The sequence below is a fragment of the Mesoplodon mirus genome (assembly GCF_964341445.2).
Source record: "Mesoplodon mirus genome assembly, chromosome: 5".
Lineage (NCBI taxonomy): Eukaryota > Metazoa > Chordata > Mammalia > Artiodactyla > Ziphiidae > Mesoplodon > Mesoplodon mirus.
The window spans coordinates 34,652,517-34,677,209 of record NC_138980.1 but is presented as its reverse complement, the minus strand read 5'-3'; the positions used below and the strand labels follow the sequence as shown (position 1 = coordinate 34,677,209).

At 58.3% G+C, this 24,693-nt stretch overlaps 1 protein-coding gene across 5 annotated transcripts in view; it reads left to right on the top strand.

Annotated features, from left to right (window-relative positions):
• NFIC (nuclear factor I C) overlaps positions 1 to 24,693 on the top strand; it is a 70,928-nt gene that overhangs the window by 8,690 nt on the left and 37,545 nt on the right. For all 5 annotated transcript variants that reach the window (XM_082621071.1, XM_082621074.1, XM_082621070.1 and 2 more), the window contains exon 2: positions 7,123 to 7,654. In XM_082621071.1, coding sequence (XP_082477197.1) covers positions 7,123 to 7,654 — 532 coding nt within the window. The remainder of the gene's footprint in view (positions 1 to 7,122; positions 7,655 to 24,693) is intronic.

Sequence of the window (24,693 nt, the reverse complement as noted above, 5' to 3'; positions counted from 1 at the left end):
TCCTTGTCTCGCTCCTCTCCATCTCTGTCTCTCCCTGTCTCTCCATCTCTGGGCCTCCATCTCCCCCCTTGACTAATTTTACAACCTGAGCCCATCCTAAAATAGCTCCCTTTTAGCCGATCCGACCCGGATCCTGAGCTGAGACCGGCTCGGGGTGTGTGAAGGGGGGTGGGTGGGCTGCTCCCATGCCAGCCCGCCCTGTGCCCCTGGGGTCCTGCCCACCGAGGGGGTGGCAGCCGCGGCCCCGGGTGGCCCTGGAGGATTCTGGGAGCCCCGTCCCTGTTTCAGTGGTGACTCAAGTGCTTTTCACTTTTACTCTGAAGAGGAACTGTGTGGGGCAGCCGTTACTTCCATAAATCCTGCCGCCGGGAAGGCCGGCCTCCCTGCGCTTGCCCCGCTCTGGGCCTCCCTCCCGCCCGCCCGCCTCCACCGCCACGTTAGTTATTCCGGGTTTGGGGCCAAATCCCTCTTGGCTGCAGTGCCCAGGATTCCCCGGGGCCGCAAGCTGGGCCTGGGCTGCAGCCACAGCAGTGCGGCCGCCAGGGCCCCCTTCCTCATTCATTCATTCTTTCCTTCATTCCTTCACCTCATTGCCTTGCTGGGCAGCACTCTTTTTACCCCATTTCTCCAGTGGGGAGACTGAGGCTGCGAGAGGGTCCCCGACTTTGGCTTGATTTAATATAATAGATCTTCATTAAGCGCCTCCTATGGGCCAGGTGTCTGTTGCGGGTTAGGGGGGGAAGGCACGAGGGGCCAGCCTGGTGTGGGTTCTGGGAGACTCTGCTGGGATTGAGGGTCCCCCAGCACCTCAGGGCTGGGACAGGGGCCAAGACAGAGAGGGCTAGGGCCTGCCTGGGGTGGCACAGCATGGCTGGTGGGGCTGGGGATTCGGGGCCACTGCCCACCTGGCTGTTTGGCCAGGCTGGGCAGGTGGGTGCTCCCTGTGGCCCCCCCACCCGTGGTCTGATGGCCTCTGATTGGCTCCTGTATGCACAAGCTCGCCCCACATCTCTCTCCCTCTTTCTGTCTCTCTCCGTGTCCGTGTCTCTCCCCCATCTTTTCTCTGCGGCGGAGGTGCCTCTGTGCGTCAGGGTCGGGCGCCTTGTAAATCACGACGCTGGGATTCTGGCCGAGTCAGCGTTCTCTCCCTCCCTCTCTCCCTCTCTCTTTCTCCCTCCCTCCCTCCCTCCCTCCCTCCCTCCCTGTCTCCCTCCCATATCTCTCTTCTTTCTCTCTCTCTCTCTCTCCAATATCTCTTTCTTTGCCTGAACCTCCTACCTCCCTCACACCAAATGGATGGGACACGTCGAATGTCCTGGGACCTCCTGCCCCACGAAAGCACGTGTTCACAGCGACCCGCACGCGCGTGCACTGCCTCCTCACCTGGGTGTGTGTAGACCCTCGGCACGTAGTGCCTGCACCCCCCCGCTCCCACACGTGTGAGCATGCAGACATGCACACGTACGTGCCCTGACGGGTCACCGGGCAGAGACCCAGGGCGGCCTTGGATCCGCATGCAGATCTCGCCCAGGTGGCTATGTGTCTCTGGGCAGGTGACCTAGCCCTTCTTCAGATGTTTCACCCTTAGCACAGGGCCTGGTATACAGTAGGTGCCAAATAAGCTTGGCTGTGATTGTGGTTGTCTCTAAAGTAATAACTGTATTAAACATCCCATAGGCATTTTCCAACTTGCCCTCCTTTCCTTCTGTCGCTATCTGCTCAGCTTGGGCCGGGTGACAGGGACAGTGGCGACTCCCCCAAACCTTGAGCCCTGACCCCCCAGCCAAGGTTTTTCTCTTGGTCTTTCCTCTCCGCCCGCCCAGCCCTGTCCAGGGTCTCCCTGAGTTTGGCGAGACCCACGTGGGTACCAGCATCCTTTGTCTGTCGGGGTGTGTGCATAGGTAACGGGCAAAGGATGAGATTGCTCCTTTGCTGATCTGGATGCTGAGGACGCAGCAGTGGATGAAACGGATCAAAGCCATGCCCTCGAGGGGCTACAGTGTAGGTGAGGGGCTGTCAGGACCGTGCTGCCGCTTTGGCACGTGACCCAGGGCTGAGCGGGGAAGTGGGCCACATGGGATTCAGAGAGAGCCGGTGGGGTGCAGAACGGGCGTTGCTGGGAAGTCCTGAGGATGGGGCCAGACCCTGTACTCAGGGAGCTGGCAAGTGGGGCCAGGGAGTCAGGAGGCACCCAGGTCCAAGTCCCAGCTCGGCTCCTTCCTGTCTGCGTGACTTTGGGCCGGTGGCTTCAGTGCTCAGTGCCTCAGTCTCTCCCTCTGGGCAGTGGGCACAACAATTGTTCCCATTTCGTAGAGTTGACAGTTCAGTACATGCTCCGCCTCGCTCCCTGTCTGTCTCCCCGACACCGTGGCCTTCTGGCTCAGCCCCCAGCATCCACCCAGGACACCACGGCACGGAGAGGGAAGTCAGGAGACCCAGGGCTCAGACTCGCTCCTCACTTTGGTGGGGACTTTCTACTCCCTGGACTTAGTTTACCCAAAGTCTTCCCAGGGGTCCTTACCTTCCTGCCCTCACCACCTCCACTTTCCCTACTGTTCACTCTGCTCCAGCCTCACCGGCCTCCTCGCTGTTCTCCCCAAACATCAGGCATGGTCCTGCCTCAGGACCTTTGCATGTACTGTGTTCTCCACCTGCAAAGCTCCTACCGTGGAGTGTCATCTTTTAGGTCTTTGTTCAAGTGTCCTCTCCTATGAGAGACCCTCGCTGACACCCCCCAGCTGAAAAAAAACAACCCCCGGCCCCCTCCTCAAACTCCTTTAAATTTCTCCAGAGCATTTTGTTCAACCTGGCATTTTATTCCATGTTTATTAGTTTGTTTAATATCCATCCCTGCCCACGTCAGGATCTGGGTGAGGGCCGAGCCGAGGACACTGCTGGGTCCCCAGCATCATGCATGGAGCTAACACAAAGTACATACTTAGTAAATGTTTGTTGAACAACCAAATGAATATCTCCCTCATTGGATAAGAGCTGTTCATAAGCTATGATGCTCTGAGCTTGAGGGGAGGAACCACTCTAGGTTAGGAACACTTACTCTGGCACCAGATGGGCCTGCGTTCGAATATGAGCTCTGCTGTTTGACACTTAACTTGGAGGAGGGGACATTGGAACCAGGACTTTGAAGGGTGCCTAGGGGTTTGGGATAAAAGCTTAGGGATGGATAAGAGATTCTCAGTAATGTTTGTTGAATCACTGAGTGAATGAAGGAGAGAGAATCCTTCGTGGAAAACTTTTGGTTTGGGAATTGGAGTTTCACGTCCTGGTTTGCTGCCCTGGACTGTCAGGATGGGAGGGCTACAGGGAGGCCCAGAGTGGGGCACAATCCAGTGTGCAGTTGACCAGTCCATAGTGCCCAGCAGGGGCTTGGACCTCCCAGCTGCTGCTGTCCTCTTTGGCCAGGAAGTCCCAGCAGGGAGAGAAGGCAAGGCTGCCTGAAGGAAAGAACAGTGAAGACAGGGTTTTGAGGGATGTGTAGGAGTTCAGGAGGATTCTTGGCATCTAACTTGCCTTGGCCAAGTGGGGTTTCTGCGAAAGGCCTGGTCTTGCTGCCTCCCCTCACCTTGCAGCTCTGATTACCAGGGCAATGGATAAGCCCCCCCACCAACCCCCAAAAGGGTGCAATGTCCTTTTCTGCCCTTTGTACAGAATGAGAAACAGGCCCAAGGTGGAACAGTGATTTGTTCCTGGATCATACAGAAGGTGAAAATGGAGGCTGTTGTCACCCAAGCTCATTCCCTCAACAAGTCTGCCTGGCAGCGAGTGCCTCAGCCCTGGGCCTCAGGACTGGGGGAGAGCAACTGAGCTGGACTCAGAGACCCCAAGTTGTGTGGTCCAGGCTGGGTCTGGGAGAACCCTGAGGAGAGCAGGAAAGGCTGCCTGAAGGAAGGAACACTGGAGAGAGGGCCTTGAGGGATGTCTAGGAGTTCAGGAGGATTCTTGGCATCTAGCTTGCCTTGGCTGTCTCCCTTGCCCTGTCAGCCAGTGAGGGCATTGGGAAGTGCTTGGGGAACAGGCGTTGGTTGTCACAGGTCTTATGGGACAAAGAGAGTGACAGGCCTGCCTCTCCTGGGTTGACCTCCCCAAGAGGATGTGGGAGGCTAGGGCAGCAGGTCCATGACCCAGTTACAGGCTGTTTGTCTTCCTCCAGGACCAGCTGGGGTCACCAGTGACGTGGGCTCCCGCCCCTGCCCGCCTCCCTGGCATCTTTCCCCAGAGAGGGCCTGGGGAGGAGGGGGTAGGGATAAGGCAGGGACATGGGGGCTTGGAGAGGGGAGGAACCAGAAGAGGAGAGGAGCTCGGAAAAGGGGGAGGGGGCTCAGAGACAAAGGTGTTCAAGGGGAGGAAGAGTCTGGGCCCAAAACAATTGTAACAACAACATCAATAATAATGCAGGCTTTTGAGAGCCGGGCAGATGATGGGGTTCATATGCTAGGAAGAGGTGGCACCCCGTTCAAGAAGGCCTGCTGGCTGACGCTCCAGCTGCCCCTTCCCAGCTACCTCTTATTACCGCCCCAATAAGCTCCAGGCCTCGGGTGGCGGCCACAGCCATTGCCCAGGCCTCCTGCCACCCTGGCGTCCCCTCCACAGGGGACAGTGTCCTGTGCCTCCATCGATTTCCCACCCCAGCTTCTCTGGCCAGACGACCTGGGCTCTGGTCCCAGCTCTGCTGACCGGCTGTGTGACCCTGGGCGAATCGCTCCCCACCCCTGGGGCTGGCATGTCAAGTGACATGGTGACACAGAAAAAGCACCTCTGAGGTTGGATAGGACCTGACAGGGGACTGGCCCCCTCTATCCTCCCTCTGCCTCAGCAGGTCAGCTGGGGCGGGGACGGGATGGGGGAGCGGCGGAGAAGGGCCCTGAGGTCCGGTCCCCACCACAGCTGTTACGGTGACTCACACGCTGGGGGCCGTTGGCATGGGGGAGCTGGGCTGGCACAAACGGAGCCCCGTTCCGCCCCACCCCGCGAGGGCAGGTGGCTATTTTCAGAGCCTCAGTAATAGGGGAGATGTGAGGTCATCCCCCAGCCCCAGCACCCGATGGCCAGAGGTGGCCCGGGGGAAATGGAGCTCAGGGCAGGGAGGGGCGCTGGGTGGGCGGTACCGTGTGCATCCAGGCCTGGAGGTGGGAGCAAGCCTGGCCACATCCATTTAGAAAAACCAATTCGTGGCCCAGAGCAGCGGTTTCCCTGTCTCCCCGAGAGACCCCGGCCTCACAGAGAGTAGGCTGCTCTGAGAAAGGGGCCGATGGGGTCCTGGGTTCTTGGTCTTACGCCGACTCTGAGACCCTCCAGGACCTTGGCCAGGTCTCTGCCCCTCTCTGAGCTTAGTTTCTCCATCACACAAGGCGTAGTGGAGCCTCGGGCCTTTTCCTGCCCCTGGGAGATTGTAAGCAACCGAAATAATCTTTACAGCAACAACGATGTCAATAATAATAATAATAATAGCATAAGGCAGGCTTTTGAGAGCTGGGCGGATAATGAGATTCACATGCTAGGAAAAGACATCACTCCCATTCAAGAAGCCCAGCACAGCCCCCAGGCAAGAGCAGGGAGGGGGGACCGAAGTTTCTCTTCTCTGTCTTCCTTTCTACTTGAATTTCTCATCCCTAGAGGCTGAGAAACCAGGTCCTGGATGTTACACAGACTCAGTTTCCCTTGCTGAAAAATGGCGAGAATGAGACAGCCCCCTCCCACCCCTGTAGAAGGGGATGGGGGCCTCCCATGGCCCCACGTTATTCTCTGAGGGGCCTGACGGCGGCTGCCGTAGTTTTCGTGGGGAAGTCAGATGGGTGTGGGTTCCTGTCTCAACTCTGCCCCTCATGATTGGGGCCCCTTATGATTTGGTCCCCTCTTGGGGTCTGTTTCTTCATCCATAAAATGGGTGTTGTGGCCACCCAGCAGCACCACTCAGGCAGAGGGAGGGGGATGTTCAAGTCACAGCTCTGGCCAGGTCGCTGAGCCTCCCAGGCCTCGGTTTTTCCATCTGTGGAATAGGTCTGTGGGGGACAGGGTAGGGTGAACTGGCCCCCAGGGGCCTCTCTCTCCAGCTCTAAACCTCCATGGCTGAGCTCCCCTTTCTCTGGTGCATTCTGCTCTCTTGCCTCCTTGGGCCTCAGCTTTCCCCACCCCTGTAATGGGTCTATGCAGGAACCACCCCCTCTATGCAGGAACCGCCTCCACCCCTTCCATCAGCCCCTGACATCCAGGTGGCTCATCTTGGCCTGTGGACCTCAGCCAGCCCTGTCTATACATCTGGGCTATAGGAATGATGTCTTGTCCTCATTTTTTTCATCACTGCCAAGAGCCGGTGGAGGCAGCCCTTGGACCCTTGTCTGGTGTCAGCTTCCTCTGCTGAGCAGTGTCTGACAGACAAGCCCCAAGTGACCCTCTGAGCCTGGTTGCTCCTGGAATCGTGAGCATCCAGCGTGTGCTCAGCCCTGCTCTGGACATTTGAGCTCACACTCTAGTTCAGTGGTTTGCAAACTATAGTCACAGGGCCCAGTGCCCACCGTCTGTCTTTATAAATAAAGTTTTATTGGAACACTGCCATGCCCATCCCTTACATCTCCTCTGTGGCCAGTCTTGCACTACAGCGCAGAGTGGAGCAGTTGAAATAGACACGAAAATACTCACTATCCGGTTCTTTATGGTACTTTTAAAGTTTGCTGACCACAGTTCTAGAAGGCAGAGAACGGATCCGTGCCACCAGCATTCCACCATCCTCAGTTTTCCCCATCTGTACAAAGGGTCCCCATCAGCCTCCACCTGGGACCCCTGGCTTGTCCTGCCTGTACCTTGGGGTTCAAGACAGTCCTCCGTGAATGGCTGCCTTTGCCTGTGCCTCCCACGTGGTCCAAGCCTCAGTTTCCCCATCTGGGCAATGGGTTCTCAAACGACCCAGTGAACCTCTGCTGGGTCCCCCACTGGTCTCCACTTTTTTCCCCAGGATGTGGAGGAGTCTGCAGCAGCCCCCTGCACACCTCTGCCTGACCCTCTTTCTAGCGGGTCTGCCTGGGGCCCCTGCGGCCTCATTCTTACGGGCGGGGCAGTGGGTCCACGGGCCCCAGCGCCTCCTGATCTCTGGTCTCTCCCGCCCCGCAGGATGAGTTCCACCCGTTCATCGAGGCGCTGTTGCCTCACGTCCGCGCCTTCGCCTACACCTGGTTCAACCTGCAGGCGCGGAAGCGCAAGTACTTCAAGAAGCACGAGAAGCGGATGTCGAAGGACGAGGAGCGCGCGGTGAAGGACGAGCTGCTGGGCGAGAAGGCCGAGGTCAAGCAGAAATGGGCGTCGCGGCTGCTGGCCAAGCTGCGCAAGGACATCCGGCCCGAGTGCCGCGAGGACTTCGTGCTGGCCATCACCGGCAAGAAGGCGCCGGGCTGCGTGCTCTCCAACCCCGACCAGAAGGGCAAGATGCGCCGCATCGACTGCCTGCGCCAGGCCGACAAGGTGTGGCGGCTGGACCTGGTCATGGTCATCCTCTTCAAGGGCATCCCGCTGGAGAGCACCGATGGCGAGCGCCTGGTCAAGGCGGCGCAGTGCGGCCACCCGGTGCTCTGCGTGCAGCCGCACCACATCGGCGTGGCAGTCAAGGAGCTCGACCTCTACCTGGCCTACTTCGTGCGCGAGCGAGGTGAGGCGGGGCTTGCGCGTGCACGCGGATCTGGAGGCCCAAAGGGGGTGCGTTGGAAGGTTGTCGAGGGGGGGAGGTGGGCGCACGCTAAGGTAGGAGCCAGGAGGCGGGCCTTAAAGTCCGAGGGCGGGGACAGGTGCAGTGGGAGGATCTGAGCCCTGTGAAGGGCCAAGGGGAAGAGGTACGTTTCAGGTAGAGTCTGGGGTCGGGGGCAGGTGCGTCCTGGGGCTCTGAAGGTAGAGGCAGGCCCTGACCTTGGGGGTGTCAGGGGTCCCAGGGGGTGGCAGGTCTCAGGAGGTGAGACCCTGTCCCAGGAGGTCTGTTGGCAACAGGGGTGAGGATAGGCCAGTGACGGACGCGCGGGGGACAATCTTATCCCTCCTGGGAAAGCTGGAGGAGAGCTGGGGTTTCACTTGGTGACTGCTGGTTGATCGACTCTCAGACTTCCCCCAGAGACCTGACAGGTCCCATATTTCGGCAGAGTGGGAAGCTGGGGCGCTGTGTGACTTTGGCTAGGTCACCAGTCTCTCTGGTCTCCAGCGGCCCCCACTCTGGCCCTTCGAGCTGGGTGTTTGCTGGCTCTGTGGTCAGATGGCCCACATAGAGACTTGCAGGGTTTGCGAGAATGGGGAAATCCACGGCAGCTTCCCAGAGGAGGGGGCTCCACTGAGCTGAGCTCTGCAGAACGACTGGGCAGTGATGAGTGTGGGAATATCCCAGGAGGTCAGCCGCCTAGACAGAGATGTGGAGGCTGACTGTCAGCAGGTCTTGGTGGCCAAGGGCAGGCCCTGGCTGGGAGGGCAGTAGGGTCTGTCGCCCCGCTGTTCCTGGTGGTGTGGCCAGTGGAGCTGTCAAATGGAGGGTATCAGCATCCTTACCTGGATTGGGCCTGGGGAGACCCTGGATTGGGCCTGGGGAGACTCGCCGAGATCGTGTGTGTGTGTGTGTGTGTGTGTGTGTGTGTGTGTGTGTGTGTGTGTGTGTGTGTGTGTGTAGCGCGTTGGACTCTGGCCTGCCACGTGGCGAGTGGCAGCTGTGACTGTCTTCATGCGGATGGAATCAGGTGTGCCCGGAGACCCTAACAGGCACATGTCCCATGCCCCACCGTGCCCACCCAGGCTGGTACACACTTGGGTGCAAACCCGCACACACCCGGGGCTGCCTGAGCGTGTCAGGTGGGTGCACTCGGGTTGCAAACCCAGCCCTAAGCCCCCGTAGACCCCACAGGAGCCCATGTGATCACAACCAGAAATGACGGAGGAAGACTGGGGGAGGGGTGGTGAGAAGAGAGGGAACTCCGGGGCTGGACTGCAGCCCTGCCATGTGGTGTGCTGGCTGTGTGACTTTGCCTCAGTCCCTGTCCTGTGCCTCAGTTTCCTCCTCTGTACAGTGGGGTTAACAACCATGCCAACTCTTAGCGATGCTCTGAGGATTCCATGAGGTCTCCTGGTCTCCATTGTGTGTGGGAGGGAGAGCTGGGGCAGAGTTTCCCAGTCTTGACCTTGATTCCTTGACCTTGACCCCATCTGCCCCTCCCCCGCCCCCACCAATTAGCACTAAACGCAGGGGGCCAGAGGCAGAGGGGTAGACAATGTGACTGTTTGCTGCGGGCGGGATTGGGGGTGTGGACAGGGGCAGCCTTGGGGGCTGCAGTGCCCATTACCATGCAGGTCCTGGTCTCTCTCACCATATCCATCCTCCTCCTCCACGCTGAGCTGATAAAATTTTGAAGCGAGTTTTCTGCCAGCGTCAGCACAATCTCCGGGCGCCTCCCCTCCCCCATCGGCCCCCTCCCCCCTCAGCTCAGCAGGCAGGCAAGGCCTCTGGGCCTCCCCAGACACCTTCGCATCCAGACTGCCATGCATTTGCTGGCCGGTCTGGTCAGCATCCTCACGTGAGGGCCGGGGAAGGTCAAGGCTGCTGCGCCCTCCCGTGCAGGCTCCATCATCCCAGGGGACCACTGCTGCTCAGACAGGCCCCAGCTGACCCAGCTTCAGCTGGCTGGGAGTGAGGGTCGGGCATGAGGGCCGGGCCAGGAACCCACGCCCAGCTCAGCTGCCTGCCTAACGGCTGGGTGATCCTAAACAAGTCACTTAATCTCTCTGTGCCTGCCTTCTTTGTTTTTAAAATGGGACGCTCAAAAATAGCTGGCTGGTAGGAATGTTGTGTTCTCATGGTAAGCATTCAACAAATAACCCCCATGGGGTCATGAACACAGGTGCCAGGCACAGGGCTAGGGCTTTGTGGACCGTTGTTATCAACGTTACCATCCTCATTAGGATTATGATTTCCCACCTCCATGCCATTGCCCATGCTGTTCCCTCTGCTTAGAATGCTTTTCCCGTCTGGAAGACTCCTACTTATGCTTCAAAACCCCAACTCCCAGCTCCACTTTCTCTCCATCAGGCATTTTTTCTGAGGACTTAGCAATTCTTTTCCATTCTCATGGCAACCCTCCAAGGCAGGGATCATTGTACCCATTTTACAGATGAGGAAACCAAAACCCAAAGAAGATAACTGCCCGGCACAAGGTCACACAGCTAGGAAAGGGCAGAGTTAGGGTTTGAGCATGGGCAGGTTCTGTTGCTGACACCCCTGCTAGCCTTCTACGCTCGGTGGCAGAAGGGGATGGAAGTGAATCACAGTGTAGGATGTGGGTATCCAGTCAACGTGGCTTGACCACCTCTGGGCTGGGTCTGTGTTCTAGGCTCCTACCAGCTAGGGCCTCATCTGGGATTCCCAGGCCAAGGCTGGTCCCCAGAACCCCTGTGCTGAGCTTCAGCTCCCCAACTTCCACCGCAGGACCCCCGTCTTCATCTGGGCCAGAGTTATGTCTCTCTTCTCAGCCAGGTAGTCATCTGACCTCAGAGACAACTGGTCACCTCCCTCCTCTCACCTGGTGGGTCCCAGGGCTGCAGGGGATCCAGGCCAAGGCCAGAGTGCGGTGCCCACTCAAATCAGCCCTGCTAGGAGGCCATGGGATTGATGGGGAGTGAGGGAATGGGCCTCAGTTGGCTTCTGGGGGCGGGTGTCACAGGGTGGATGGTGGGACAGGCACCCGCCATTCGGCTGAAAGGAGGTACCACCTCTAGCGTCAGAAGCGGGGCCGTGGAGCCAACAGAATGACAGTGAGAGAGAGAGACAGAGAGACCCAGAGACATGGGGAGACACAGAGAGACCCACAGACGCATCATACACTCGGCCCTTCCCTGTCCCAAGACAAGGGGACAGAGTCCAGCTCCCCCCATGGCCTCTGTCCTTATCTCTCCCAGAGGGTGTCAGGAGGACTGCTGGAGCCGCACCCCAAAGGGGAATCCCAGGCCTCCATCCTTGGGTTTATTTTGGAGGAGAGAAGGGTGGGGACGAGCCGTGAGGCGGTCCCTTTAGCGCCGGGGCTGCCAGGCTGATCAGAGCCCAGGGCACTGCCTGGGGCCGAATTTGGCTGCTCCAGGCATCCACCTGGCACCGTTGTGGACACAGGGGCCTGATTCCAGGGGTGGACTCTGTGTGTGCCCTGTGGGTGGGCTAGGGGACAGCTGGGGGGCCGTGATGAGGGGGAGACATGAGCTTCACCTTGGGACATTGGGGCTGCCCACTCAATGCGTGCACTTTAGGGGGAGAGATGTGTGCAGTCAAGCAGGGCATGGGCAACCTGACAATTCTCAGTTAAATTACTAAAAACCTAATGACAGGGAGGGGTGTGGAGAGGGATGGCGGGGCAGGCACTCTGGCCAGGGAGGGCCTGAAAGAAGTGAGAGAGCTGCAGAGGGATTTGAGTGAGAGTGTGCGGGGCAGTGGGGGGACACAGTGAGTGCAAAGGCCCTGGGGCTGGAATGGCCCCGAGCACAGGTGCCAGTTGGGGAGGTGAGGCCCCGTGCCTGGCGATGGGGAGGCCAGGAGCGGGTGAGCCGGCTCTTCTCTCTCCTGCCTCCCATTTGAGAAGGAGTCTGGAGAAAGCAGGGCCCAGAGAGGGAAGCCGCCTGCCCAGCCCCGAAGCCCAGCCAGGCCTCCCCGCCCCCTCTGGCGGCCTGAGAAACCTGAGGCGCGGGCGGGCACCGTGCCAGGGCGGGAGGGGGAGGGGCTGCCAGGCCCGCCCGCTCCAGCAGCTGCCAGCCCGCCCCAGCCCCGCCAGCCCAGATGGTGCCCATCTGCTGACGCTGCCGTGGGCTGGCCTCCCGTTCCCGCCTCCTGTTCCCGCGTTGTTTGGTGCCAGCCTCCCGGAAGGGCACTGTGGGCAGGGGCTGGCTTGGGAAGCTCGCAGCTGCTAGAGGAGCTGCCCAGGGTGCCCAGGGAGGGGTCAGGAGGAACTGGGGGCAGGGGTCCCCGTCGCCTCCTGGATGGACCTGGGAAACAATAACAACAGAGATAATAGTAACAGCAAACACACATCGTGTGCCCAGTGCTGAGCCCATCCTGCATCTGGTTTCATTCTCTCCACCACTCTGGGAACGAGGGATTATTACCTTCTCCCCTGTTTCAGATAAGGAAACAGTCCCAGGGATGGTCAGCCACTCGCCAAAGGTCACACAGCTCCTAAGAGGTAGGGCGAAATTAGAACCCACAGATCCTGACTCCTTGAAGCCATTAAAGGAAAAAACCTAAAAACCGCTTTTGAGGTTATCAGATGGAACCCACTCCTTCCTAGTTGTACAGATCATGAAAAGAGCTGGCCCGGAATACACAGTGAACAAATGAATGAATATCAGTGAACGTTTCCGAAGTGCCTACCGTGCCCAAGCCTGGGGGCTGGGATCTCCATAAAGCGCACCCTGGGCTCGGATGGCAGGAGAAAGGGCCTGGAGCAGGGGGCCTGGATCAGTCTCAGCTCTGCTCCTGGCTTGCTGTGTGGCTTAGGGCAGAGCCCTGCCCTTTCTGGTCTGGGGTTGGAGGAGAGCCGAGGCCAGGAAGGTAGGGCCTTGTGGGGCCACAGAGAGAAACAAGCCAGACAGACCCTGACTGAGGGTCCTGCCGTCTCCTCCAACCCCTGTTAATCTTCATCCCAACACTGGCCCTGTGCTGGGGAGACAGAGGGCGGATGTGGACAGGAGGGCGTGTGAGGGCACCCGTTGGCTTGTGTAATGGATACAGTTTGTGTCCACACGTGCTCCAGGCTGTGTGAGGTGCATTCCCCTCTCTACGCCTTAGTTTTTCCATCTGGAAAGTGGAGAAAATAAGAACTATGTCCACTGCATTGATGATTGGAGTGATCCCTGGACAGCATACAGGAGGCCCTGGATAAACGCTCAGTCCCTTCCCGGATCCGCTTCTCAGCCCCAAGTGGCAAAGGGGAAGAACCTCAGTTCATCTAGTGAACCAGAGGGGCACCTGTGACCCAGGATGGGCCCCCCCCCGCCACTGGAAGCCTCCTCTCCAGGTGTCTGGGTGGCGGAGGGGTGAGGGGCTCTTGGCAGCCTGGACTCCCGCGGGGCTGAGCAGCCAGGTGGACCAGCCGTCTGTCTGTGCAGAGGAGGTGGCTGCCTGGGGGGTGAGGTCCAGACACCAGCTGACGATGTATTTATAGCGGCAGCAGGAGGCCTCTGCGCTCCTGGTTAGTGGTGCTGAGGGAGCCGCTCACCCAGCAGGTGGGAGCCCAGTGTCCGGAAGAGGTAGGGGTACGATCTGTAGCCAGATGGCCCAGGTTCAAATCCCGCTGCTCGTGGGCTGTGTGACCTTGGGCAGGTGACGTCACTGCTCTGGGCCTCAGTTTCCTTCCCTCTGAAATGGGCATGATACAGATGGTGCCTGCTTCACCGGGCTGGGTAGGGTTAAATGAGTTACTGCGTGAAGAGTGCTAGGACAGGGCCTGGCACACAGTAAGTGCTCAAACATGATTTGGTGCCTTAAAAAGGAAGGCGATTCTGACACCTGCTACACCATGGATGGACCCGGAGAACATGATGCTCGGGGAGAGAATCCAGACACAAAAGGACAAATACTGTTTAATTCCACTCACAGGAGGTCCCTAGAGAGTCACAACCACAGAGACAGGAAGTAGATGGTGGGGGCCAGGGGCTGGGGGAGGGGCTGGGGAGTCAGTGTTTCATGGGGACAGAGTTTCAGTTTGGGAAGATGAGAAGGTTCTGGAGATGATGGTGGGGATGGTCGCTGGACAGTGTGAGTGTACTTAATGCCACTGAAGTGCACACTTAAAAATGGTTAAAATGGGGGCTTCCCTGGTGGCGCAGTGGTTGAGAGTCCGCCTGCCGAGGCAGGGGACACGGGTTTGCGCCTTGGTCCGGGAGGATCCCACATGCCGCGGAGCGGCTGGGCCCGTGAGCCATGGCCGCTGAGCCTGCGCGTCCGGAGCCTGTGCTCCGCAACGGGAGAGGCCACAACAGTGAGAGGTCCGCGTACCGAAAAACAAACAAACAAACAAACAAAATGGTTAAAATGGTAAAGTTTATGCTACTGATATTTTACCACAATCTAAAAAATTATTTGTTGTTGATAATAATAATTTGTAAACCAACTAGACTTCAATTTAAAAATTCAAAAAAACCGATAATAATAATGCATAATAGTACATCATCTATTATATTGCAATGATAAATAATAAAAATAAAATCAGTGATGGCGATATAATCCTAGTTATTATTACCACTGCCTTTATTATCATCATCATGCCTTTGTTTCTAGCCCCAGCTCTGCCCTCTGGCCAGCTGGGCAACCTTAGGCAAGTTAGTGCCCATCTCTGTGCTTCTGTTTCTTCATCTGCAAATTGAGCAGAGGGAGTGTCCAGCGATTGGAGTTAAGATCAGATCGTATCTATGAGAAAGGAACCTCTTAGCACGATGAGTGCTCAGAAATATTTGGAGTTCTTTCCTGAGTAGCCTGAGTAGGTCCTCCCTCCCCCATGGACACCCCTGCGTGGGCGCCCAGCTTGCACGCCTGCACCTGCCAAGGCAGGGCCGCAGAGGCTCCTGAGGACCTGAGAGGTGCGGAGCCCTCAGAAAACGGGAGGCATCTCGATGCACCTGTGGCGGCCACCCTGGCGTGGCGGGGCTGCAGTTGCCACCCTGGCCCTGTGCCCAGCGAGCCAAGGGGAGGCTGAGGGCAGCTAGGGACATCTCCGGGCCCCCCCCCCTTCCGCAGACAGCTGCCAGGCCGGCCCCCCTCCCTCCAGCTGGGTGTGGGCAGGAAGTCACAGATGGTCAGAGTCGGTGAGGGACAAGGGAGGGGGCACATGGGAACACTGGATGTCTTGTCCAGATCAGGAAACTGAGGCCCAGAGAGGGGCGGGGCATTGCCCAGGGCGGCCCAGTAAGGGACCTTCCTCTGGTCCATTCTGTCCCATCTTCTGTCCCAGGCTGACTTGGATGGGTGCCAGGATGGGGGGCCCGGGTACTTCAGGGTAAATGGCTTGCAAATGGGAAAGGGGTTTCAAGGCCCGGGGCGGGTGGCTGGCGGTGCCCTGGATTGCCAGAGCTGAGGTCTGCTCTAGATCCTCCAAGGGACAAGTTCTGGAATTTCCAAGGCCTGAGTTCTAGACGCTTCAGAGCTGGGATCTTTACCATCTGACAATTCTAGAATTCTCCCGGGTGGGTTCAGAGCAGCACAATTCAGTAGAAATACAACTCAAGCCATACAGATAATTTTTCTGGTATCCACGCTTAAAAGTAGAAACCTACAGGGAAAATTAATTTTAACAGCCTATTCTGTTTAACCCAGGACATCCAAAATATTGTCATTTCGACACATAATCAATATGAAAAAATTATTGAGATGTTTCACCTTCTTTTTTGTCCTAAGTCTTTGAGATTCACTGTGTGTTTCGGACTGGCCACATTTCAGGCGCTCAACGCCACACGTGGCCAGTGGATGCCATGTCAGCACTAGAGCATCTGCGTTCCAGAGAATTCCAAGGCAGATCTCAAATCTCCCAAGTTGGGTTCTTGAGAATGTGAGGACAGATTCTCAAACTCCCAAATCAATCATCAATTATCCAATCAAGTATTGGTTTCGTCAATATCCAAGAAGCCCTTTAGTGTATTCATGACCATGGACGACAGTTTCCAGAATTCCACTCGTTGGGTTTTCACAGGGCCGAGGACAAGCTCTAGAATGTTCTCGAGCTGGGTTCTAGAACATCCAGGGCAGGTTCTAGAATTCTCTGAGGCAGGAATCCAGAAAGTTCAGGTCAGAGTCGAGTAAGCCTGTCCTCAGACCCCGGGTGACTGAGCAGAACATTACAGAAAAGATGCCTACAGGGCTTCCCTGGTGGCGCAGTGGTTGAGAGTCCACCTGCTGATGCAGGGGACACGGGTTCGTGCCCCGGTCCAGGAGGATCCCACGTGCCGCGGGGTGGCTGGGCCCGTGAGCCATGGCCGCTGGGCCTGCGCGTCCGGAGCCTGTGCTGCGCGGCGGGAGAGGCCACAACAGTGAGAGGCCCGCCTACCGCAAAAAAAAAAAAAAAAAAAAAAAAAAAAAAAATGCCTACAGAGGGAGAAGGAGGTCGATTTTCATTTTTTTGAGGCTTTTTCCAGACTGGCTGAGTCAGGGGCTGCATGCTTGGGGGCAGCAAGGTGGATGGGGGCCCTGTTGTGGGAAAAGGTTTGGGAGCAGTTTGTGAGGATACATGACTATGAGAACCTGGGACTAGGGGGGCCCAGGAATAAGAATCAGGACTTTGTTTAATCCCCAGTAAATGTCTGTTATTTATTAGATGTTTGGACATGGAACCCTGCATGTGTTGCCAGAGGCTCTTGTGGGGCTGTTTTGGGAAAGGGCGCTTAGTAGGTCCTCTCTGGAAGGCAGTGGCTATAGTTGGGGATTGTGACATCTGGCAGGAGGCAGGGGTTGTCTGTCTGTGTTTGGGGTGTTGGGGTGCGTTTATGGGGGAACTGCAGGCATATTGAGGGCTTACTAAATTAAATTCTCAGTAAATGTCAGGAATTGTTAGTACCATTTCGTTTCACCTTAATTCCACAAAGGTAGAGATTATCATGAACCGCATTTATCACATGGGAAAATTGAGACCCAGAGAGGTTAAGACACCAACCTGAGGTCACACAGCTAAAAGGTAGCATCTGGATTCAAACCCAGGTCTGAGGGCAGATCTGAGGGCCTACAACGGTCCCCTGGGAAAGGGCTGTTTGGGGTGTGTCAGGGACCTCCCCCAGAATGTCCCAGGATCCCTCCTTTGGGCCTAGAGGATTTTGGTGCTGGTGAGTGGATGCCAGGTTCAGCTGGATCAAGGAGCACCTTTGGGGGCTGCAGCCTGGCCGGGGCCCGGTGAGGGGGTGGCTAGCCTCAAACCCTCGACATGGGGAAACCAGGAAGGCAAGAGATGCAGCCAAGGTCACGTGTTCACTTTCAGTCTCTGTCTCTGGACCTCTTTTTCCATCTCTTTGTCTCTCTCAGCCCCTGTCTCTGCCCAGTCCCAGTCTCTCCTGGTCTAGGCCAGTCTCCTCCCCTCACCGCCTCCGGCCAGCCTGTGGGCTGCCCGGAGGCGGCAACAGCAGCTGAATGGGCCCCTTGTTCCTGACCACACCCTCCCCTTAGGGTCACCCCAGGACGAGCTCTGGCAGCCTGCTGTCTTAAAGAGCCAGCGCCCAGAGAGAGGGGAAAAGAGGGGGCCGCTTCGCTCCCAAGCCCCACCCCCCAGCCTCCCAAGGATGGAGGAACTGAAGTGCATACATGCGGGGGAGCACCGCACCTGGACATCCCAGACCCATGTGATCAGACGGTGGCCCTGGGGCTATGTGTGCATGGTGGGGCTTGGGTTTCATCTGGGACAAATTCCTTCTCCTGTCTTGGCCGCCGTTTCCGCATCTGTATCTGCAGCTCCTTGTGCCCCCCCACCCCGGGCGGGTCGTTGGGCAGATGGAATAGTATATGGGCCAGCTTTGGTACACAGACGGCGCTCTTCTGTGCCCATCGTGCATTATGTAGCCCCATTTTACAGAGGAGCTGAGCGGTAAGGCTCTGGCTGAGGCTACGCAGCCCAGATTTCACCCAACTCTGCCACCTCCACCCTCCGCTTGGGGCTGTGAAGCTTCAGGTTGCTCGCTTGCCGTCTCTGGGCCTCAGTTTCCCCTTCAGAGCAATGGGAACCGCCCCTGCCCACTTTCAGGCTAGAAGCCTTTCACTTCTCCCGCCCCGAGGATGCTGTGGCTGGGAGTTCTGGGCATCCCCCAGATAGGAGCCAACCCAGAGGGCCTCGAACGGGGCTGCACCCGGTAGCCACTCTGGGCGGCCTCGGCGCTCCTGTGCCCCAGGCCGGCCCCACAGACAGCCCGGGACAGGTTGCTGCCGGATGGACAAGCCTGTTCCCTGCTTCCTTATGTAACCAGGTTATGCAAGGGCAGCTGGCCTGCTTACATAAGGGGAGGCCGGGCCAGCCCCAGCTGGGGAGGGGGAAGCTCTTAAAGGGGCTGGTGTCTCCCGAGTCTCCCCTCCAGGGCCCTTTGCCAACCCACGGAGGGGAGCCTTATAAACTCTGGCCGATTCTGTACTCATCAGCGCCATCATTGCCATCATTATTATTATTGCTGTTGATGTTGTTTATCATCACTCTGTTCTTTCCCAGGAGGCACAAAGCCCACTCTGCTTCTGACCCTCGGCTAGTCCCTTTTCTCCCTGAGCTTTAGTTTCCCCATCTGGGCAAGGGGGGTGGTGTCAGTGAAGGAAGGCAGTGGGGCGTAACGGGGGTGCTGGCCCCGCCACCTGCTCGCTGTGTGACCTCAGGCAAATGGCGATCCTCTCTGGGCCTTGGTTTCCCCATCTGTAAAATATGCTTGCCTCTCTAGGTTACTGAGGGGGAACTGAATTCAGACACGCGAAGGGTTAAGACGGCATCGAGCACACATTCAGCCAGTACAACTTCTTGGTAGTCAATAAATATTTATTAAGCGCTTACTGTGTGCCAAGCCCTGTACTGCGAACAAGACAGACAAAAATCCAGGCCTTGCGGGGCTCACAGTCTGGTGGGGGAGATGGACAAAGAACAAGTTCGTGATAAGGGCTACTGAGAAAAATTAAGAAAGGCAAGGAATAGAGAGTGGTGGGCTATTTGGGGAGGGACTGTCTGAGGACTTGACATTTGAGCTGAGACCTGAGGGTGAAGAGGAAGCAGTTGTGTGAAGAAGTGGGGAAGGGCACCTTAGGCAGAGGGCACAGCCTATGCAAAGGCCCTGGGGCAGGACCTGGTGTGTTGGAGGAACAGAGTGGCTGGAGCAGAGTGAGGGAGGGGGATAGAGGGACGAGGGGAGGGCAGAGAGGGGACTTGGGCTTTTACACCACCTAGGGAGGTGGGAGCCCTGGAGGGCTGTGGGCAGAGGAGGGGTGGGGCCTGACTCAGGTGCTCACAGGCGCCCTCTGGCCACTGTGGGGAGGACAGACTTGGGGGGCGGTGAGGGTAGGAGTTGAGAGACCAGGGCTGAGGCCACCGCACTGGTTCAGGCTTAGGCGGGCGACAGTGGGGGCCAGCCAGGAAGAGGCTGATTCCAGAAGTGTGAGAATTCAGTGACAGTGGTCAGCCTGGGTGGAGCAGGACAGTGCACGTTGGTCACCTGGATTACGGGGCCCCTTCGGAGGCTGGCGCTGGCCCCCTTGCCTCCTGCTTGGACCTAGGCAGGGAAAGGAGGGGCGGGCAAGCGCAGGGCCCCCGGTCACACCCAGGGCCCCTCCTGGAGTCAGGACGTTGTTTGCGGGCAAGCTGGGGTAGGGCTGTGGTGCCTGGGTGGCCCGCGGGGCTCTGGGCGGGCTGCGCGGGCAACTGCCGGGTGCCCAGCCCCAAGCTGGGTGTTCCACCTGCATGGCTACATTGTTCCTGTTTTTATTTCCCATCTCGCCAGGTGAGCTTGGGCTGGCATCTGCCCCGCCCTGCACCTCAGTTTCCTCATCTGTGAAATGGGAATGATCATCTGTAACTGCTCGGTGGGTTCCAGGAGCACTTCAGTGACCAGCAGCAATAGTGCGGGAGGCTTGGGAGTGAGGGAGCCCCCAGCAGGGAAGGCAGGCGTGTGGAAACCCACGATACTCACCGAGGTGGGCCACTGGGCAACTAACTGAGTCCCCGCGACTGAGCCCGTTTTGTCCCTGCAGAATGGGACCATGGTCACAGAACCCCTGTGACACCTGGTCAAAGGCCAGCACAGAAAGGCATGCAGGCTGCTATCACACTGTCCCAGCCCCGTGTGACACCTCGAGAAACTGAGATCCAGAGAGAATGGGGGTGCTTAGCCTGGAGTCATACAGCCAATCGGGCAAGGAGATGCCCCTGGAACAGATGGCCTGGCTTCAAGCCATTCAGAGGGCCTCAGTTTCCAAATCCGTGAAACAGGCACACGGCGGGGGTCAGTAGGAATTACTGGACACCCAGGAAGAGGCTGCAAGGATTTATCTGGCCAGTCTAGACACCTTCTTCTTGGGGTACTGGCATGACCTATGGGGGGTCTTTGGTCTCCCCCCATCCCCCTCACCCAGTTCCCCTTAGGTGCTGGCTGAGGAGGAGATTCCTGGAGGCTCCTGGGTTAGCTGGGGCCCTTCTGGCCAAAGAGGGGGCAGTGGGAGCCAAGGCCCCTCTGCCTGGAAACTGCAGCCCTGTCTGGTTGGAGCAGGCCTGTCCTCCTCTGCCCTGTAGAAGGGCTGGAGCTGCACAGTCTGGCCCACCCCAGACAGACAGGGCTGTCTGTCTTTGCCGCATACCTACCATGTGCCTGCCTAGCCTCTGCCAGACCCAGACACGTTCAGTGAGGCAGCAGGTGGTGTGGCCAAGTCTCTCTGCGTGGGTCCAGTACCAGCTTCGTGCACTTGGCCCAATTGCCTAACCTCCCTGAGGCCTCCTCTGCCCCTCTGTAAATCTGTATGTAGCTCCTAGGATTATATGTAGCTCCTGGCAATATAAGCACTCAATAAATGGAAGTTATGATTATTATTATCATTTTCATACACTGTTCTCTCTCCCTACAAGCCCCTTCCGTGCCTGGCAAACTCCTACTCAGACATCAAGGCCCCAGCTCCAATGTCCCCTCCTCCAGGAAGTCCTCCTGGGCCCCCAGGCCAGGTTTCTGTTATTTTCTTGGGTTCCTCCTGCCCAGAGGTCCTGCCCTCTGATATCCAGGACATGGAGCAGTTGGGTGGGCTTCCCAAAAGAGGATTTCTGCTGATCCTCAAAGAATGAAGGGGGCCCGAGATAGGCAATGCTTAGGTGATATTCCATACCCCACCCTCGGCTTGTTGTAGAAATCCCTTGTATCACCACTGGTTGGAGTCCACGCCCTTAAACCTGGTCTTTCCCTCTGAATATCCCCCAGTTTTCCCAACATTCCTCAGATTCCTTTGTCTGACAAGCATTTATTTTGCACCTGTTGTATGCCAGGTCCTATCAGGACCATCCCAATTATTCATGCAACAGGCATGTATTGGGTGCTGTGTGCCAGGCTCTGCTGGAATAATCGCACTCACTTGTCTGCAAACATCTGTCGACTGCCAGCTATGTGTAAGCATTGCTTGAGCACCGACTGCATGCCAGGCTCTGGGAAGAAAGGAAGCCCAGGGGAGGAGAAAAGGCTCCCACTAACCTTCCCTCCAGGCTTGGGCCCTCTAGTCTCCACCCTCCTCCTGCATTCCAGGCAGCGGGTTAAAAATGTGGGCGCTGGAACCAGAGTAACTGAGTCCCCATCCGCTTGTCCAATCACTGGCGTGAGACTTGGGGCGAGCCCCTTCCCATCTCTGATCCCCTCTGTAAAACGGAGCGCCCAGCAATCTGCTTGCAGCTCAAAACCTACTTTCTGCAGAGAAGGAAACTAAGGTAGTAAGCAGGCAGGCTCCCCAGAAACCCCTCCGGGCAACACTGGGAGGGAACCCATCTTAGCCCAGAGAGGGGCAGGGCTGGCCCGAGGGCACACAGCTCCGGTTGGGACCCTGCCCTGCTCTGGAGCCCTCCCCTTGGTGCCCGCCTCCCTGGCCTGGCTGCCAGCCTCCGGCCTTCCCCCCACCCCACCCCACCCCACCCCCGACTCCCGCGGGGCTGCCGCGTTGGTGACGCAGCAGCCGGAGAAACTTCAGAAGGAAGGGAAGCTGGGAGGGGCCGGGCTCCTCAGCAGACCCTGGCTGGCCGGCCGGGTGCCCCCACCCCGTCCCTGGCAGGGGGGATGCTGCGGGCTTCCGCCGCCTCCATCCACCGCGTGGCCGCAGACGGCTTCCGGGGCCGCGTCCCCTCCTGCGGCCACACGTGAGCGCTTAGCCCGTGGGCACATGTGGCTCCCCGGCTCCCACCCCCAACACCCCCCCCCCCGGCCGGGCTGCCAGGGAGGCAGGCCGAGGCCTTGGCTTGGCTGCTGGCAAAGCCAAGAATTTGCTCCAAATGTAAACAGCGAGTTATTTTAAGTCTGCCCCCCTCCCCGGGTGGCGCTGACACATTTGACATTGGAGGGGATGGGGAGGGGGGAGGGGGGCCGAGGTTGCGCGTGTGGGTATTTTTAACCTTGTTTTTCACATCCTTGGTGCCACCCGGAGTCTGGTTTGTGCCGAGCGGCGGTGGTGGTGGGGAGCGCGGGGCTCGGGTGGCAGCGGGCGGGCGCCTCCCCCCGCCTGGCACGGCTGCCGCCCTCCTGGCACAAGTGCCTTTAACCCGCGCAGGCCGCCCCAGCCCCCCCTACCCCCAACCATGGCCTCCCCCCCACCCCACCCCGGGAGGGGAGCCCGGGCTCCAGGCCCCGCCAGCCCGCTCTTCCCGCGCCTACAAAATGGCCGCCAAGGCCAGAGAAGCATCTGGAAGCCGGGAGGGAGCATTGAGAAAATGGCCGCCAGAGCGCTGATGTCATCGGTGGCGTGGCCGCCAAGAGCGGCCGGGGTGGGACGAGTCCCGGCCTGCAGGCCTCAGAGTGGGCCCCGCGGCCTATGGGGCCTCCCCGCCGGCTTTTCGGCCCGGACGCCCCCAAACCACCTGTGCCAAAGCCCCCCTGGAACCCGCCGGACGCCCCAAGTTCAGCCCAAGGCCGCGCGTTCACCGCCCGGGCCTGCGCTGGGGCCAGCGGGGGGCGGTGGACGGCCGCTGCCCTGACCCGCTGGCCCGAGGTGTCCACCAGTGCCCGGCAGGGCCCGCAGCCAGGCCGCGGAGCAGGCGGGGGCGAGAGCCAGGCCGGGTGGGAAGAAAAAAGAAACTTTTCTTTGAAAGTGATTCCGAAGCAGGTTGGCTGGGGCCCAGGCGGCCGGCGGCAGGGCAGAGGGAGATGGAAAGTGTGGTCCAGACTCGAGGAACGCGGCGGGTCAGGAAGGACAAGGCTGGGGAGGCCCGGGCGGGGGCCGGCGTCCGGGAGGTCACTCCGGCCGTGGCCTTCTGCCTCTCGGCCCTGACGCCTTACCCAGATTTCCCCCGGGGGCGGATGAAGGCTGTGAACGTCTAGCATCTTGCTTTTTTCCCTTGGATTTGTCCAAACAGCCCCTGGAAGAGTGTCGCCTGGGGGTTTTAGATCCTGTGTACCAGGATGTGGAGGCTCAGAGAAGGAACGTACTTTTGCTGAGGTCACACAGCATTGGTGAGACTGACATCCAGTTCTTGTGATTGCTGGCCTTGGGAGCCTGCGGTCTTGAGCCTGCAGGGGCAGGATGAGGCGTCCCCAGTGAGAGTCAGGGTTTGTACTGGAATTGCTTGAAGCCCAGGGCAATTTCGGTTCTGGTCCTCCTGCTACACTACCAGGGAAGTCCAAGTTCAGTCTAGCCCGAAGCCTTCGTGCCATGACTCAACTCCTGGCCCTCCTCAAGATGACCAGGAGAAAGCCTTGACCATGAACCTCATGCGGCAGAACTTTGTGTCTGTTTTGTTCGTTGCTGTGTCCCTGCATCCTAGGACAGGGCCTGGTACACAGTAGGTGCTCAATACATGTGTTGAGTGAAAGAATCACCGTTTCCCCTTATGTTTGGGTTTGCACAGTCATATGGGATGGGGGTAGAGACTCAGGACACAAAACAGGTTGTAACATAGCTGGACATACACGGGAATCCCTTGTCACACTTCTTAGAAGGGATACGAGGACATGAAACCCAGACTTCCAGAGCGTCAAGCCCAGGTCCTGTGGACACATAATCCCCACCTTGGCCTCTTGGGCAAGAGAGGGAGCTAGACCAGGCGGGCGTTTGCAGGAAAGGCGTTTCAGGCAGGGAACAGCATGTGCAAAGGCCCTGGGGCAGGACTCTGCCTGGCATATTGGAGGAACAGTGAGGAGGCCCATGTGGCTGGAACAGAGTGAGTCAGGGGGAGAGCGGGAGGAGGGGAGGGCAGGGAGAGGACGGGGCAGGTCGTGTAGGGCCTTGGGGAGGACTTGCGACTTTCATACGTTTAAAGACCCAGACTCAGTCCAGTGTGATGAGAACTAGGACAAGGTTTGCACAAGGGGCCGGGGGGGGGGGTGTTCCAGAGAAGGACACATTAGAACCGGGCTTGGAGAGATGGTTGGAGTTTGCCTGAGAGTGAGAGGGGCAGGGAAGGTTCATGGCAAGAGCGAGAAGGATGAAGGCCAGGGTCGCGTGTACGGCGTGGCCTTCCAGGACAGAGAAAGTTGAACCTCAGCTGGCGATGTTTAAAAATGGCCGGTGACACTGGGGAGCTGGGAATTCCAGGGCCTGGCTTTGGTTCTCTCTCTAGCTGGCTGGGGTTGGGAGGTGGACGTGGCAGCAAGGCAGAGCCAGCTACATTTGGAAGCCCGCTAAGGTTGGAAGAGAAATCCTGCGGGCGAGCTCACCGTGGCAGCCGAGGCGGGTCCAGCGGACGCACCGCTGGGCCCCAGTGGGAACCCTAGGCTCTCCCGTATCCCGCCAGGTTTAAACAAGTGCGATTACGGTATCAGCAAGTCCTGTCCTTTGTAAATCCCAAAGATAAATTATACATGACGCCTCTGTACACCCCAGGCCGTCACCCTGGGCCAGGCTGTTATGCCCACCGGGATGTTTGTCCACCCCTCCCCCCGGACTTCCAGTCTCTGAGAATCCAGAATTCACTCAGCAGCCAGACTTTTTTAATGTGTGTGTGTGTGTGTGCGTGCGTGCGTGCACGCGCACTTTATTGTGGTAAAATATATATAATATAAAATCCACCA